The 18915-nt window shown below is 39.9% G+C and overlaps 1 protein-coding gene across 3 annotated transcripts; it reads left to right on the top strand.

Annotated features, from left to right (window-relative positions):
* Nucleotides 1–1399: 1399 nt before the first annotated feature.
* Nucleotides 1400–17626, top strand: tekt2 (tektin 2 (testicular)). Of its 3 annotated transcripts, none has more exons than XM_055656252.1 (11): nucleotides 1400–1810; nucleotides 3082–3143; nucleotides 3710–3885; nucleotides 9373–9498; nucleotides 11246–11451; nucleotides 13040–13183; nucleotides 13888–14002; nucleotides 14581–14688; nucleotides 15575–15718; nucleotides 16052–16131; nucleotides 17281–17626. In XM_055656252.1, the coding sequence occupies exons 3-11, from the start codon at nucleotides 3730–3732 to the stop codon at nucleotides 17492–17494; spliced, it is 1293 nt and encodes a 430-aa protein (XP_055512227.1). In that variant the 5' UTR covers nucleotides 1400–1810; nucleotides 3082–3143; nucleotides 3710–3729; the 3' UTR covers nucleotides 17495–17626. The 3 variants fall into 3 exon arrangements, with proteins under 3 accessions (XP_055512227.1, XP_055512229.1, XP_055512228.1); XM_055656254.1 differs by having other exon boundaries at nucleotides 1400–1856; XM_055656253.1 differs by having other exon boundaries at nucleotides 1400–2053.
* Nucleotides 17627–18915: the final 1289 nt, after the last annotated feature.

The raw sequence follows: 18915 nt of genomic DNA, 5'->3' as shown, positions 1-18915 counted from the left end.
CTTGGTGTACATCCCAAAGGGAGACAAACAGATCCTGCTAAATGATCACAAAGCATGAGTGAGAAGTGATCCAATCCTCTGGCAAGGAGTGAGCAGCATGAAAGGAGTGGAGAAGAGGATCTTCAAGGTCCTACTCTTGACAAAATGTTTGGAGAGTGGCCTTACCACAACAAGCACAAAATGTCATGACAACATTGAGTACAAATGTCATCATCCCATAGATTGTATGATTGACCATAAAGATGTCCACATTAGCCATGTCAAGACGGGCACTGATGATCATCGCAACATCCACTCTATGCTCTCCATCAACCTGACCCCAAACAATAAGTTTCAACAGAAGCAGTACCATAAGATCACAGTCAAAGATGTACAAAGGTAGCCGGTCGCAACCAACTCCTATCAACTTTTCGCCCATAGGGGACACTAAGTATCCACAGATGCTCTGAAGTCTGCCACAATTGGGACATTTGTAGAGATTCTTGGTGTTTGTAATGAGAACCTAGTTAACTTTAAATATAAGTTCCTGGGTGTGAGGCACCACCTTTCTCAGAGGAAAGGGAATGGCTTTGCAGGCACCTGAAGGCAGATGTCCAGCAGAAATCCTCTGAACTAAAGAACAGAATGTGGGCAGACAGAGCAGAGGCGGCCTGGTAACTCACTGACCGCCATCGTATGTGTGACGTCTTCAGTGCTGTGAAATTCATCCAAAGTCCCAACACGCATGAGCCCATCTTGCTGAGCGCCAGGAACAGGGGTGAACTTATCAGAAACTAAGAAGCACACAATACCTATTGGAAAGAATATCTTGAGAACCTCCTTAACCACGACTCTTCTTTTTGATGATGAATTGCACAGATCTGGTACTAAACTCATGATCTACCAGACAGCAGTGCTCCTTCTCCTCCATGTATTCCTGAGACCTGGACTATCTACAGCAGGTACTCGTGCTGAATCTGCACAATCCTTCAAATTCATTGGAAAGACGTGACCAGATGTCCTCTCCCAGACCAATGACCCCAGCACTGAAGTCCTATTTTCACAGATGTCCCAAAGCCTCCTTGAAGAACTGCAGGTACAGTAACAACATTTAAAAGACATTTGGACAGATACATGGATAGAAAAGATTTAGAGGGATATGGACCAAACAATGGGTCTAGCTTAGATGGGGGCAAATCGGCATTTGGGCAGTTCCATCCTGTATGACTAAATAAGTCGACCCGAGGTACATACAGCCTGAGAAAAACATAATCATACCACACATGCCTGGAAAAACAAACATCCCACACACCACCTCAACCAACTGCGTGTATTCTCGTTTCAGTGTTAATGTTTTCGCTAATGTTTCCATGGTGATTTTTACTCGCGATGCCTATCCGCTTCGCGATCCTCGGTGTTAATTTTAGTTTAGAAGATAGAGCCGAAGTTCAAGCACTTTCCTTGAACGACTCTCCTCCTCAGGTGACTGCACAGCGACCACCTGACGCGCTAACCCCGGAGAGCAGAGTGAGGATCTCAGCCAAATGTGTTCAAACTGAAATTCTCTCCTAAGTTTGACACATTTTAACAAAGGCGAATGAATGATTGATGATTGATGAAGCGGCCACGTGTCCGGCGGTGGTATTGTTGCCCCTTCAGTTGTCATGGTTGTGTTGTCCAGGTGCTGCCTGTGTGATTGGTGCGAAGGAGGCGTCTCCGGGCAACGCTGCTGGTGTTTGTGACGGAGCGACTGGAACGCACCGAAGAGAAGCCGGCGGCCGCTTCATGGAGTCGGGCTGTGAGGGCTGAGCTAACAACCCGGGCCCGTTGGGTAAGCATCGCCTTGCAATCTGATGTTTGAATCTACTCCAGGGCGGGTCAGTGATAGCCACTTTTATTTTCTTCTTCTTGTCTCCGACCGACAAATGACACGATCAGCACTTTCCAGTGCTGTAGAAAAATGGTTTAAAACTTCAGATATTAAAACAATTCCCACGGGCCTTCCCATATCCGAGTATGAAGTAGAAAAAAGTCAGGTCCTCAGCAGGCTGGAACAAGAAAGCAAAGAGGAAATGTAAGTTATCGATTGTTTCCAGTAGACTCTGCAGGAAAAATGCACTTGTGAGACCAGAACAGGCTTGCTGGTAATTGTATTTCAGATGATTATGAATGAAACCTATCCAAGTTGTATATGAATTTTGGGACTGCTGAATTCAGTGAGAAGGCAGGAGAATTGGGTTAGGAGAGAGAGATAGATCAGCCATGATTGAATGGCAGAGTAGACTTGATGGGCCGAAAGGCCTCATTCTGCTCCTATCATTTATGACCTTATGAACTGGGTGGGAGATTGCAACCTTCACGTGGTCCGCCCAGTTTCAATGAATGCAATCAACTTGGCGTGCACAATCAAATAAGATCAAATCGAACAAGTTGTCCTACAACTTTAGGCTGTGCACGCCATATGCAAGAAGAAGAAGACCTTATGAACTTAATTAAAAATTTTAAAAAAACATTGAGGTTTAATGTGTAGGACGTCACCAGGACTAAACTGAAAGAAAATTATTATTTAGGAAGCCATTGTTGAATGGATTCAAGTCTGGATTCTAATTGTCTGGATTGTAGGAAGAAGAGAAATGTTAGCCTTCCGCTTTCTGATTTCCAGTCAATTCCAGTAACGTATTAATGTGGAATCTTCGTCCAATACAACTGTGCACTGTACAATTATCTTCCTTCGAACATCTCTGTAGATGGTTTATGCATGCAACCAATCATATAGCTACCTCAGCACCACTAATCCCGCCTTAGGTATCATTTATAATAACACCCACTTCTCCCTTTGCGCAGTTCAGTAGCAGACTGGAGTCAGTCATTATTTATGTGTTGTTTAAGTCTGAGTATGTATTAAAGACTATTTCAAAGTCACAAGTGTGTAATGTCTCATTTACAATCTCCATTTACATCTCCTTTAACAGTGCCTTTGATCACTTAACTGGTTTCTACTTTTATCTGTACATTAATAACAGCTAAACCTAATAAGCAATTAATCTGCTGTAAAATACTTTGAAACATATAAAAACTTATTGCTGATGTTTCCTTCCACAGATGCAGCCTGACCTGCTGAGCGCAGCATTTTGTTTCTAACTGAGAATATTGGAAGAATAATTGTGAGTTCATCGCCTTTCTCTCCTTCACCTTTCCCCTTATCTCACTTTTCAATCCTTGCAGATGATAAATCACTAAGAAAACTTTAGGTCAACACCTTCTTAATATAAATTGTTGTCGAGAAGGAACAAAAAGTTTCTAATTTTGAGATAACTGAAAAGGAAGCGGAATTGTATTTTCCAGTTTTAATAGTGTGTGGATATATTGTGTGGATATAGGAAAGTTAGAAATAAATGTACCGTAGCATGGATAATAAGTAAATCTCAGAGTTAATCAACATTACTATTCACAATATACTTTTATGCTAGGTAAAAAAAAGCAGCATTTGTAGAGAGAGAGAAACAGGGTCAATCTTTCAAACCAAGGACTCCTCCCCAGAACTGGATATGTTTTGGATTTTGGGTTATCCATATGATTATTACTTCATTATGTAGGGTGCCATGTAAATATCCACTGTCACCGTTTTTCTGGAGGCATGCTGAGGATAAACATATCACTGTCACTAAGAGAGGAGAATAATGATCAACCATAGTTCATTGTTACAGTAAATCTGAATTTTATCTTTCAGTTGAGTTCACAAAGGCAAAAATGGCAACTCTGAGTTTAAAGTCAGCTCAGCGATACACAGTTCCTGACTGGTTCGCCAACAATAACCAGATCTCATCCAATTCGGAAAGACAGCGTTATATGTCCCATCAGATCCGGCAGGAAGGTAGAAGCCTGCGAAATGAAACCAACAATCAGGTAGGAATGAAAGCTGGATTTGAGCATGGCATTTTTTGAAATGATTATTCATACGTGCATACATACAACAGTACCACACAGGAACAGGACTTCAGCACATGATGTCTATGGTGATCATGATGCCAATTTAAACTGCACATCAACTTGCACATGGTCTGTATCCCAGCACGTCCACAGTAAATGCTGGCCCTGCCGTTAATACTCCCAAACTGAACAAATAAATTATATCCTGAGTGATATAGTGGAACTAAACAAAAAGAGCCCAATCCAAGTCTGCCAAGGAGAATTCTCAATCAGATGCAGTGTTTTAAAGCACATTGGTGAACTAGGTTTTTACAACAATCTAGTGGTTCTGTGGTCATCATTACATTAAGTTTAGACTATGTCTGTTTTCTCAGGTATTAAAAACACTTCAGTTCCTTGTCTACAGTTATTTTGTAATATTCTAAGGCCTTGAAAGAGAATATAAAAGCTTTTAAATTCAAACTTCTTCATTTAGAATCTGTTTGGCTCTTTGCTTTCTGACTGGGCATGCAGACTACTTGATTAATTTACACATGACCTGGATCTCCCAGAGTTATCTGCAAATTTGTCAAATTAATCGTCAGAAGTTGGAATGCAAAAATCCACAGAAAGTCTATAGATAAATGCAAGCTTTTGTTCATTTGATGCTCATAATAGGATCCTGGTCAATTTATTGCACCCTTGATGACACAATTACTCATTACTCTGCTTCCCTAGAAATGCAAAAGTGATGACCACCTTACAGAAGATTGCTCATTTTCACATCTAAATTTAATTTTGCCCTCTTTTGTAAGTTACGGTTTTGGAAAAGTAAGATGTGTCATCCCTGTGGGTTCTCCTCACAGCTGAGAGACCAATGTCTATTTACACTTTGAGATCATTGTGTATGATCAGAAACTGAAATTCTTCACTTTATTATAGCTAATGTTTTCTTCCAGTCTCTCGCCCTCTTGCTCTTGCTCATTCTCTCATTCTCTTAATACACTTGTGTCTAAATTTGTTGATGAATTTGGTGACCATAAAACAATGCAGCATAGGAACAGGCCTCTTGTCCTACAGTGTTTGTGCCGACCATGATGCCAATTTACGCTGCATATCTGCCTGCAAGTGGCCAATATCCCTCTATTGTCCATATGAAGTATGACCAGTATGAAGATCCTTTGTCATGATATGTTTCATAAGAGTAAATATAGATGTAAGACAGTTATTGAGTCAATTTGCCATTTAGCCATTTGAGTGCGTGCTATCAGTTTCTTGGATAATTGTGGAACCTTATGTACAAGTGTTTTTTGACATTTTGCTACAAAATAATAATTAAGGATATGATACCTCACAGATAAAAATCTACAGTGTCCTCCATAATGTTTGGGACAAAGACCCATCATTTATTTATTTGCCTCTGTACTCCACAATTTGAGATTTGTAATAGAAAAAAATCACATGTGGTTAAATTGCAAATTGTCAGATTTTAATAAGGGCCATTTTTATACATTTTGTTTTCACCATGTAGACATAACAGCAGTGTTTATACATAGTCCCCCCTATTTCAGGCCACCATAATGTTTGGGACACAGCAATGTCATGTATATGAAAGTAGTCATGTTTAGTATTTTGTTGCATATTCTTTGCATGAAATGACTGCTTGAAGTCTGCGATTCATGGACATCACCAGTTGCTGGGTGTCTTCTCTGGTGATGCTCTGCCAGGCCTGTATTGCAGCCATCTTTAGCTTATGCTTGTTTTGGGGGTAGTCCCCTTCAGTTTTTACCATTTTTTAGTTTTGAAAAACTCCTTTGTTGCTTTAGAAATATGTTTGGGATGATTGTCTTGCTGTAAAATGAAAGCCGGCCAATGGGTTTTGAGGCATTTGTTTGAACTTGAGCAGATAGGATGTGTCTATACACTTCAGAATTCATAATGCTACTACCATCATCAGTTGTATCATCAATGAAGATAAGTGAGCCAGTACCTTCAGCAGCCATACATGCCCAGGCCATAACGCCCCCACCACCGTGTTTCACAGATGAGGTGGTATGCGTTGGATCTTGGGCAGTTCCTTCACTCCTCCAAACTTTGCTCTTGCCATTATAATAATAATAAACTTTATTACAGACTCAAGGTCCAGACAAGGGGCAACATTACATTAAAAATGCATTGCATATCAAATATCATAAATACATATAAAATCTTGGTATATCACATAAAAACATCATAATTTATATTATAAAAAAAAAACACAATACATAAGTTAAAAATCCAGATTAAAAGATGATCAATGTCCTACAACGAGACAACGATACCAATGTCTCCACAGCTGGGATTCGTAGCGTGTAGTGCTAACCCTTATGTTTGACAAGGCCACAATAAGCACATTTTTAGAGTCATTTATCCTGCTAATGATATCCATTACTCTGATATAAGTTAATCTTTGTCTCCTCTGTCCACAAGACCTTTTTCCAGAACTGTGGTTGGTCTTTTAAGTACTTCTTGGCAAACTGTAACCTGGCCATCCTATTTTTGTAGCTAACCAGCGGTTTGCATCTTGCAGTGTAGCCTCTGTATTTCTGTTCATGATGTCGTCTGCGGACAGTGGTCATTGACAAATCCTGAAGAGTGACTCCTGAAGTGTGTTTCTGATCTGTCGGAATAAAGATTTCTTTATTATAGAGAGAATTCTTCTGTCATCAGTTGTGGAGGTCTCCTTGTCCTGCCAGTCCCTTTGCGATTAGTAAGCTCACCAGTGCTCTCTTTCTTCTTAATGATGTTCCAAAAAGTTGATTTTGGGGAGCCTAAGGTTTGGCTGATGTCTCTAACAGTGTTATGCTTGTTTCTCAGTCTCATAATGGCTTTTTTGACTTTCATTGGCACAACTTTGGTCCTCATGTTGATAAACAGCAATAAAAGTTTCCAAATGTGATGGAAAGACTGGAGGAAAGACTCGGTGCTGAGAGCTCTCTTATACCTGCATTAAGAAGGCATCTAAACACACCTGAGCAATTACAGACACCTGTGAAGCCATGGATGTCCCAAACAGTATGTTGCCCTAAAAGGGGGGCAGTGGGGTAGGGTGGGTTTTGAGCGCCCGGGGCAGTTTAAAGTTTTGCGCCTCCTCATTCAGGGGGGGGGGGGGGGGGGGGGGGGGCCGGGGGGGGGGGGGGGGGGGGAAGAGGGGAGAGGGGAGAAGGGGAAAAGGGAAGGGGAAGGAACACGTTTTTGGTCTCTTCCTTCGGGGGATGCGACTTCTTTTGTCGTATCCCCCGTCTCCCCCTGCGCCGAGGCCTAATGGCGGAGCTGGCGGCTGGCAATGGCTGCTGGGACATCGGCAGCGGCGACCAGAACTCGGAGCGGGGACAGCGACAGCGGCGGCCTGGCCTCGGAGCTGTGGCAGCGGCGGCCTGGCCCGGGCTGTTTTTATACTCACAGCTCCAGGTATCCCCTCCTCGCTCCAACGGCTCCCCGGGCCTCTGTAGAAGCAAGCCCCGCGCTGTTTTTATACTCACAGCTCCAGGTAACCCCTCCTCGCTCCAACGGCTCCCCGGGCCTCTGTAGAAGCAAGCCCCGCGCTGTTTTTATACTCACAGCTCCAGGTATCCCCTCCTCGCTACAACGGCTCCCTGGGCCTCTTAATTTTATTTTAAACATTTTATCCAACAATTTTTTTGCGCCCCTAAAAATTTAGCGCCCGGGGCAACCGCCCCTCTGGCTCCCCCCCACGCTACGCCACTGAAGGGGGGGATTATGTATAAACACAGCTGTAATTTCTACATGGTGAAACCAAAATGTATAAAAATACCCTTTCATAAAATCTGACAATGTGCGCTTTAACCACATGTGATTTTTTTACTATTACAAATCTCAAATTGTGGGGTCCAGAGGCAAATAAATAAATGATGGGGCTTTGTCCCAAACATTATAGAGGGCACTGTATAACTTTAAGGCAATTTTTGAGTTCATGATTTGTGAATAGCACGAAATAAATGTTGATTCATTTGTTCATTTATTCTTTTTCTTTGATCCCTTCGTTCTATTTTTCATTTAAAGATATTGAAGACCATGATTTAATTAGAAAGACACAGCAATTTTAGTTCCAAGTAACTGGAAAAACGAAGAAATTATCTCTGGTAGTAATATAATTCCTAAACAAATGAAACAACATGGCTGATTTCTTCTGCCTCGCTGGATTTTGAGAAGGTTGAAAGGGATAATTAGCCATAAAGCAATAGATACTTTCAAAAGTTATCTAATGATAATGGGATAACATAGAACATCTGCTATATCTTTTTTTCTTTTTTCAATTGGGCTATTTGGCTCTCGTTAATGGTAGCAGTATTTAGATAACGGCCTACATCCTGAAAGCAGATCCATACATTGCTTGCCATGGTGACCCAAATTAACTGGCCTTGGAAGAAGTACAGCTTAACTTAACTGAGGGCAGATTTGCTAGTTGTAAAAAAATAATTTTAGACTGAAGTGAGAAAAGTTAGACTACTATTGTGTTAGAACTAATATTAATCTAATAACTAATAACTAATATTACTGATTCCTGGGATGTCAGGACTGTCTTATGAAGAAAGACTGGATAGACTTGGTTTATACTCTCTAGAAATTAGAAGACTGAGAGGGGATCTTATAGAAACTTACAAAATTCTTAAGGGGTTGGACAGGCTAGATGCAGGAAGATTGCTCCCGATGTTGGGGAAGTCCAGGACAAGGGGTCACAGCTTAAGGATAAGGGGGAAATCCTTTAAAAACTGAGATGAGAAGAACTTTTTTCACACAGAGAGTGGTGAATCTCTGGAACTCTCTGCCACAGAGGGTAGTCGAGGCCAGTTCATTGGCTATATTTAAGAGGGAGTTAGATGTGGCCCTTGTGGCTAAGGGGATCAGAGGGTATGGAGAGAAGGCAGGTACGGGATACTGAGTTGGATGATCAGCCATGATCATATTAAATGGCGGTGCAGGCTCGAAGGGCCGAATGGCCTACTCCTGCACCTAATTTCTATGTTTCTAATCAACCTTACCAAAATTTACTTGCATATGTATAATTTGTCCAATATACTAACCTATAGATTAGGAATGGGATTCACAAAATATCACAATCTTTAGTAACCACTGTACATATTCTGCCATGCATATACAAAGCATGGATGGTTAATATCCTGGCAATTGCTTAATTATTTGGTAAACTGCTCAAACATTGCTTTCTTGGATTGCAACATAATAAACCTTTTCATTCCATTGCCATCTATCCTCACAGCCTTTGATGAAAAACTCATATTTGGAACAGTGTCTCTAAGGTTATTGAGTGGAAACATTAAAATAAAGCTGTCTTTTGGAAAAGTTTATTTAGAATGCATAGGACCCGATGACGACGCCACTCGGCCAAGCTAAATACATCTAACATTTATGATCCAATTGAATTTATCAATCTATTGGAACTGTGAGATCTATTATTTATTGCAGACAAAATGGGATCAAGAAGATAACAGCACTAGGCTCGCTGAGCGAATGGATGAGGTGGACCGATGGAAAGAACTTTTGGAGATAGCTCTTTGCGACATTAATGCTGAGATAGATGCTTTAAGCAAAGTAAGTTTATACCACCGTCTCCTCATATTTATTTTGAATTTTATTCTCTGAATGTTTCTTTTTGGAACCAAATACATTTGGGCTACATGTTCTGTGCTAAAGAGGTGTAGATTCAAATTACTGCATTTGAGAGCTTTCACAAGCAATATTTGAGCAATGTGAATGAGGCAAAATTGGACAACAAATAGTTTAGTTAATCAGGTTTAATATCAGATGGAATTTTGCAAGCTCTTCTAAAAGTGAGGTTCTGCCTTTTAGATTGGCAGGGCCTTTTGAGACACTAGTTTGTTGCTCTATCATCAAGGTTCATTTCCTTTATCACTGCTCCACAACATCACAAAGACAAGGCATGGAAATTGATTGCAAAAATCTCATTGCTGCAAAACTAAGATTGACCTTTCTGTGCAACTCAAATATTTGTTTGGAGATTTCTTTATCCAGAGCCACGTAATATATCTAAATTATTCACTCTAATCACAGAGAATGCCCTATTTATATTTTTATGTGAAGGGAGGACTGTTAAAGTCCTTTAAACAAGACTTTCAAGAAGGATGACATTATACAGTACAATGTCAAGTATGATCTCCGTAAGGATATCGGGGAGGCTGCGAAAGAATGCCAGAACAAACTAGAGGTTCAATTCAATACCAGGTGACTAAAGAAGAATCCTGACCTGAAATGCCACCTATCCATGTCTCCAACTGGAGTTACTCCAGTACTTTGTGTCTTTTTTTTTTGCAGTCCCTTGTTTCTGTGGCAGGGCCTGAATACCAACACAGGCCACAGGCTACAAGTCAGGGGTGATCTCTGGCAATGCATATCTCTTCTGGATGAGCTCAACACCTTTTACACCTGTTTTGAACAAGCAAACAAAGTTTCACCAATCCCCTAGTGGCTCTGTCCCATACATCTTGGTGGCAGAAGTCTTTTTTTTTTTTTTTTCAATTGGTAAACATATACAATTCATGAACCATGCGGAAAAAAAAATAATCCAACATTTTCGGAGACTATACAAATTGTTCAATACAATTTTTTTACATTTTTCAAATTCCACCAAACTATCCCTCACCCGTGCCACTCATGTGGCCCCTGTCCAAGTAATAAGTATATACAATGTGTGAACCGTGCGAAAAATTCATCCGACATTTTCGGAGGCTATACAAATTGTTCAATACAGTTTATACATCTTTTAAATTCCACAAAACTGTCCCCCACCCGTGCCACTCATGTGGCCCCCTGGCGTGGGATACCTTCCCTTATTTGAGGGGCGTCTCCACCATACCGTGCAGAAGTCATGTTTTCATGAGAGTAAACTCTCAGAAAGCTGCAGTCCCAGTTGAAATCCCTGAACGATTATGGGAGAAATGTGTACACACCAGGGAAAGAGAGAGGGAGTTGGGTTGGTTTCAAGTCCCATATTTCCCACCCTCTGGCTTCATTTTTCACACCTTTCCTTGTCTGGCACCCTTTTGTCTCGTTTTCACCTCTAGTCTTTGTCATTTACTCCACTGGCTACCAATCACTACCCTTCCCCACTCACTGAATCCACCTATCACTTGCCAGACTTTCTTTTCCAGTTTTCTGCCCCCCTTGGTCCATCAGTCTGAACAAGGGTTCCAACCCAAAATGTCATCCGTCTATTCCCTCCACAGATGCTGCCTGACCCACTGAGTTCCTCCAGCAGTTTGATTTTGCTGAATCTGAATAGGTTTTAGTACAGTTGAACAGTTTTGGCAATCTCTTCCAGAGTAAGGAAGAAGCAGAGCGTGCTTTAGAAGCCAAGAATCTAAATCTGGATGTTGCCATTGAATCTCTAACTCTACGGGAAGGTCGGAAGGACATTGATCTTGTGACAGACCAAGTGCACGAACAGCTTCTTAAGGAAGTTGAGGTGATTGATGGTTCGAAGGAAGCTCTTCAGCAGAAAATCAGTGAAGCCCATGAACAACTCTGGTATGTTGTGCATCAGTGGGCTTTTATTTATTTGTATTTCTGATTGTTTGTGACAATTGCATTGATGCAAGAATAAAGTCCATTGATGCAACATTGTCCAGTTTTGACATTTGTCCTTAGAACTTTAGTCTCTCTTACTCCACCATCTGCCTATTATCCCATCTTCCACTTTCCTCCTCTCCATACCAACATCTAAATTTTAGGCTATTTGAAATCTACCTGGTAGAACTCCTGTTGGACAGGTTCTTACTGTAATATTATCCAAGTATTTTTCTGTTTATTGTTTCCATATGAGATACTCCTTCAGTTAGAAATTTTGGCTGACATATACACACATTTCCAACCGAATGCATGAAGTAAAAGGCATTCAACAAGGTTCTGCATGGCAGGCTGCTCTAGAAGGTTAGATCGCATGGGATCCAAGGAGAGAAAGCTGAATGGATAGCAAATTGACTTAATGGAAGGAAGCAGAGGGTGATGGGGGAAGATTGTTTTTCGGACTGGAGGCCTGTGACTAGTGGTGTGCCTCAGGGTCCCGTTCTGGGCCCGTTACTGTTTGTCATCTACATAAATGATTTGGATGAGAACATACAGGGCAAGATTAACAAGTTTGCTGATGATACAAAAGTGGGTGGTTTTGCAGATAGTGAAGATGGTTGTGAAAGATTGCAGCAGGATCTGGATCGATTGGCCAGGTGGGATGAGGAATGCTAGATGAAATTTAATACAGCGAAGTGTGAGGTATTGCATTTTGGAACGTCTAACGTCCTACACAGGACCTACACAGTGAATGGTAGGCCGCTGGTGAGTGTTGTAGAGCAGAGGGTCTAGGAATACAGGTGCATGGTTCCTTGGAGGCCGAGTCACAGGTAGTTAAGGTGGTCAAAAAGGCTTTTGGCACATTGGCCTTCATCAGTCAGAGTATTGAGAACAGAAGTTGGGAGGTCATGTTGCAGTTGTATAAGACGTTGGTGAGACTGCATTCAGAGTATTGTGTTCAGTTCTGGGCACCATGTTATAGAAAAGATATTGTCAAGCTTGAAAGGGTTCAGAGAAGATTTACGAGGATGTTGCCAGGACTCGAGGGTCTGAGTTATAGGGAGAGGTTAAGTAGGTTGGGTCTCTATCCCTTGGAGCACAAGAGAATGAGGGGGAATCTTATAGAGGTGTATAAAATCATGAGAGGAATAGATCGGGTAAATGCAAAGAATCTATGCCCAGAGTAGGGGAATCGAGGACCAGAGGACATAGGTTCAAGGTGAAGTAAAAAGATTTAATAGGAATCTGACGGGTAACGTTTTCACACAAAGGGTGGTAGGAGTATGGAACAAGGTGCCAGAGGAGGTAGTTGAGGCTGGGACTATCCCAATGTTTAAGAAACAGTTAGACAGGTACATGGATAGGATAAGTTTGAAGGGATATGGACCAAGCTCAAGCAGGAGGGACTAGTGTAGCTGGGACATGTTGGCCGGTGTGAGAAATTTGGGCCGAAGGGCCTGTTTCCACACTGTATCTCTACGACTCTATGACTAATTCATCCTCAGCTGATGTGATCTACTGACGGAAGGTACTTTCTGTTCTTTTGCAGCTTGTTGATAGAAGCACGTCAGCAGCTGATCTTTGACGTCAAGAATAAAAAGGAAGCTTTGGATATTGACGGAGTTGCTCTATCTCTCAACAATAATTCCACAAATATTTCACTTAAACCAAACCCATTGCGCATCCCTCCTGGGTAAGAAGAACCTTTATGTTTTACAATTCTGATTATAGTCTTCAGTTTTGGTCACCCTCTTAACAGGAAGGAGGTCAGTTAGCTGGAAAGGGTACAGAGAAGATTTATTAGAATGTTGCCAGGACTTGTGTCTGAGCTATCGGGAGATATTGGGCACTTTATTACCGGGTGGCTGAGGGATGATCTTATAGAGGTGTATAAAATTACGAGGGGAATTGATAAGGTGAATGCACAGTCATTTACCCAGGATGGGGGAATAAAGAACCAAAAAACAGTTTTAAGGTGAGAGAAGAAAGATTTAATAAGAACTTGAGGGGCAACTTATTAACTCAGAGGGTAGTGGGTATATGGAATGAGCTGTCAGAGGAGGTGTTTGAGGCAGGTACAATAACAACATTTGATATACTTGTACAAGTACATGGATAAGAAATGTTTATGGGCCAAATGCAGGGAAATGGGACTAGCTTAGGTGGGGCTTCATGGTCGGCATGGACAGGTGGGGCTGAAGGGCCTTTTGCCATAAGAAATAGGAGCAGAATTAGGTCATTCAGCCCATCGAGTCTGCTCCACCATTCGTTCATAGCTATTTTATTATTCCATCTCAAGGCCATTCTGCTGCATTCTCCCCATAACCTTTGATGTCCTTATGTGCTCTATGACAACACTGCAGAACTACATTTTTCTTTGTTGCCTGCTTTGGGTAGGTCCACCACTATCCAGCAATGGGATATGTTCAGTCGTTACAACAAGGATCGCGCAGAAGCAGAGATGAATGCTTCAACTAATCTTCGTGAAGCGATTGCAGCCACCATTAAATATGTAAGTCCAAATGAGAATTTCTTATCTTCTATTTCTGGGATATGCAAAAGCAGGGATTATCTTGTCAAAGTTATCTGCCTAGGTTCCATCTTCTCTTAATTGATGAGCTTGGGTAAAATAAATCAGGGTCCTTAACCTGTAGCATCAATTCATTTTCTACAGTATCTCTTTATAGTGTGACCACCCTGCATTCTAAGTGAATATTCTATTGGTAGTGGTAATAGATATTTCACAGATTGTGGTGTAATCACTATAACTATTTACAATGCTTGATTGTCATTCTTTCTTCAATTAATACTATGTGTATAAAAGTTGGAATATAAAGAATGAAAAATTGAAAGAAAGGTTCTAGGGTTAGGCATTAAAATATTCACACTGTGAATAAAACCTTGCAGGAGAGAAATGTTTATGTTTTGGGCAGCAAATTTCCCCCAATCAGCAGATTATGAAACAACAGAGTCATGAATTATGAAAGTCAGACGGGGTGTGAAGGGGGTCTTAGAAAAGGATAAGAGGCCAATTGACATTGTGTAAAATGAAATGACCCGTAACTTGACTCCTGATTTTTGTCCTTGCAGACTGATAATGAAGTGGAGGCACAGCGAGTTGCCACTGACTTTGCCTTCAGGAAGAGAATTCATGAATTTGAACAAGCCCTTAGTGAATTAAAATGGCAGGAGAAAAATGTAAAGAACTTTGTTCTATATTGGAACTTTTTCATTTAATTGTACTTTAACCTTTTTGAAACATATATATTTCTCATTTATAGAGATTCTCAAGTAAAAATGTCAAAAGAATATTTTCTATACTGGTACTCAAATTGGATATCAATACTGGGTCTATAACAACTGATTAAAATATTACGGTCTTTTCATAATAATATAATACCCCATAGATTGCAATTGGGTCTTGAAATAAGGGAAATATAATCAAAACCATTTGTAATAATACCAATTGTATGGTTTCTTAAGGGACAACTCTATATTCAAGATTGCTTCATAGCTTTGGATCAGCCAATTTGATACAAACCAATTTCACAAATCGGATCTGCAGAACTTTAATATAAGACTATTTTACTGAGAAAGCTAAGGATTTACCTTTCAATTATTTATCTTTTAATATTAATGTAACTATTATAACAAAACCTCTCTAGAACCAAAAACACACATTTTCCATTTTGATTATTTTAATATTTTTCCTTCTTCTTTTCTGTCTCACACTTAGATATATATTTCTTACCCTATCATTTTAATTTCTGTAGGAAACTAACATTGAATTGAACATTTTTATTTATTTTTCCAATTTTGGCCCTCAGTATAAGATTAGTTGAAGAAGCACAGTTCATATAGGCAGCAAGTTTGTGATTTCTGAATATAACTGCACATTTCTTACACCCTTGCCTTGCACTCCTCTCTATTTTTGGTTTATACCTTAAGGAAACATATGCCTGTCACCCACAAAATACCACATTCACAAACAAAAGGAAAGACCTTGTGAGGCCACTTATTCTGTTTGTTAGAAAATCTTGTGAAGCCATAAATCATGTGTTTCTATGTCAATGTTCTCATTCAGCTCTTGGAGGAAATTGCAGATCTTGAAGAGGACATTCGACGTCTTGAAGCAGATCTTCGAGCTAAGCTTGCTCCTTTGAAGGTGGCTCACACAAGACTTGAAGCTCGTACCTACAGACCCAATGTTGATCTCACCAGAGATGAAGTAAGAATAAAGGCTTATTAAGTTGTGATATTTCAATCTCATTTAGGACATTTAACACTGATTCTATTCCTATTTTTGACTGAACCTTTTGTCTCTTCGGTTGCCTGTTCATCGGCTGCTGAATCCCTCGCACCTTGTAAGCATGGGTGGATATGTTTAATGAGTATAACCAGTAGGATGATTCTTTTCCCATATTGCAATCATTACAGTTAAATGTGCAGAGAAAGGATGCAAACTACATTTGGGTAAAGTTGAGAGAGAACTATCTTCATTGGCTATAATGTGAATCGATGAAAATGCCGCAAGTATCACGTGTGATTTTTTTCCCCACAGGCGCAGTATGGACTGATAGATGAGGTACACCAGTTGGAGGGGACCATTGCTGCCCTCAAACAGAAACTTGCACAATCTCAGTAAGTTCTGTATTCTCTACTTGCTGATTAGGTTGCCATCTTCCACACATAAAACAAGATCTCCATTTTTAGTTACACGATGAAGGTGCCAAAAATACTCATTATATTTCTTCCAGATTTTAAAGTGTCTCAAGTATATGCATGCCATGCCCTTTCTCAATAATTTCAAAACCAAAATGGTACACTTATTCCATACCTTATATTTATAATATCTATATTCTTTGGAATTTAGAAGATTGAGGGTTGATCTTATTGAAAAATATATGATCCTTGGAGAGCATGACAGGGTAAATGTCGAGATGTTTCCACGAGTTGGAGAATCCCAAATGAGTGGACAGAGTTAGAAGGTTAAGGGCTGCTCATTTAAAACAGATGTACTGGAACATCCTCATGCAGAGGGTGGTGAATCTCTGGAATTCTCTACCCCCAATTTAGCCTCTATATCACCAGAGGTATTTAAAGAGAAACCAGATATATTTTTTGAAAGATCAGGGAACTTAGGGTGATGGAGAACAGGCACACAAGAAAAAAATATAGGCCAGATTAGTCATGATCACAATGAATGACAGTGTCCATGCCAGCTTCTATTGATGTCCTAATATTTTGGGGAATTTTAATTTATTGTATTTGTTGCATGCCTCTATTTGCCTGTATTTTCTATCCTGAAGAACAAACGGCCTGGAGTGTAACAAAGGTATTCTTAAAATATGGATTCTGACCATGTACAGGCAGGTGGGAATTGTTTCATTTGACATTATGGTCAATGCAGGCATTGTGGGCTGAAAGGCCAGTTCCAGTGTGTACTTTTAGATTAGTTTATGGTCATATATATCAGGATGCAATGAAATTCCTTGTTCAAATGAAGCTCACAGAGTTAGCAGTACATGGTAATGAATGATAGATACAACAATAAGTAGAATAACAAATGCAAAACAGCAGAATGATGCAATCTGTGTGTTCTGTGTTCTATGGTATAAATCATCTGCTAAGAATGGTTTGTATTTCTGGTAACGATTACTTGGTTTAAATCACTTTGCAATGTAGCTGAGATTGTGAAATTAGTTAATTTGAACCTGACCTGGGACAGATGAAACAAAAAAATCTTTCAGTGACGAGGAATGTTTAACGTTTTCACGGCTTCTGCTTCAGGGATGCTTTGACTGCTCTCTACAAACAGCTGGCACGAGTGCAAGAAGACATCGCCTTGAAGACCCATTCACTCTGCCTTGATACCAGGAGCATGGATATAAGACGAAAACTCACAACTCCACCTGAGAAATATGTGTCAAAGATGGATAGTTTCACCCGTACACCCAACCGGCAACTTTCAGATATTAAATGCAGACAACTTGATTTATTATGATCACATTGAATCTAGTACAAAAAGGAGAATATCCCTGTGTAATGTAATGATGTTTCTCTTGCAATGATAAGTATGAATTACACATGCTGTAATCACCCAAGGAAATAAATAAAAATGCCTAATCTCTCAGTAAATTCATGTTCACAGTTAAATAAGAGAAAAAAATAATTGGGAACTTAAAGATATGATGTGATGCAACTACAAACATAGTCTTAGTATAAGAACAGTGGGCATTAGATTGGCTTGTCGGAGTTGCTCAGTCAACAATTGATTCCAGAAAGTCATTGAAATTGAAAGGAGATGGGGTAGAAATATAATTAGAGCATTACTTCGCTGATTGCTCTTTTGCGATCTATTATGGAAAATGAGTGAAGAGATATCAAACATATGGTGTTTCTTGGCTAGTAAGTCCATTTATCACACGTTTGAAAAGGCCAGACAAGATTATCTCGGATTATATATAAACCTGACTGGATAGGTGTTGGATGACCACCTGCACATGTTTTTGAAACTTAATTTTTTTGATGTTATTGGAGCAAACGTTCCCTGTTGCTGTTTTAAATTTTGTTTTTGCCTTCTAGGTTGCATAAGTTGCCAGAAAAGCTTTAGACTATTTTGTTTCTTCTATTTCTCAGATACCACTGCATACAAAAATTTTATATTTTGTTTGAAAATACTTTCCTTGTCAAAGTTATTTCTTCCCTGAGCACGTTATCCTACAAGTTTGTTATGGTGTCAATTCATGGTTTCTCCCACATTATTTGTTCTGCTCATTCTAGTTGCAGCAGCATATTTTAATGGATCAACTTTAACACCAGGGACCTGGTTCCCACCAACATCCAGACCATTTTGATTGAGAAGTCAGTTAGCGATGACCAGCCTTATAAGTGCATTGTAATTAAGTTAATAAAAGAGCACCCAAAGTTCTGGATGTTAATTCAGATGCAAATTCAACTCTTAATATAGCAACATAATTAAATAATTTGTACATTTAAAGGGATTAAAAAGATCATCATAATTATGTGAAACTACCAGATTATGCAGAAATATATCTGCTTTATAAATGTCCTTCATGGAAGGAAAAAGGCTTTCCTTATTGATCTTGGCTCAATTGTTGATTTTCAAGTGCCTCCTTTGTTAAGAGACATTTAGGGATAGACAGTGGTTTAGTTTGTCATCTGCTAATTCATGCTTCCAGTGACCCAGGCACAAACGACCTCCAGTGTTCTCTTTGTGGTGTTTTCACAATCTTTCTCTGACCATGACTAGTTACTTGCTGCTATTGTGAGGTGGTTTGATAGGAATGTAAGCAGAATAAAATGGGATTTTTGTAAATGGGGGCTTGATGGTTGATGTGGATTTGGTGGTATAAAGGCTGCATTTCCAAGATATAGTGCTCCATGATTCTAACGTATAAATAT

This window comes from Leucoraja erinacea, chromosome 26 (genome assembly GCF_028641065.1).
Source record: "Leucoraja erinacea ecotype New England chromosome 26, Leri_hhj_1, whole genome shotgun sequence".
Classification (NCBI taxonomy): Eukaryota; Metazoa; Chordata; class Chondrichthyes; order Rajiformes; family Rajidae; genus Leucoraja; species Leucoraja erinaceus.
The sequence above is the reverse complement of the archived record's forward strand: the minus strand, read 5'-3'. Positions and strand labels throughout refer to the sequence as shown.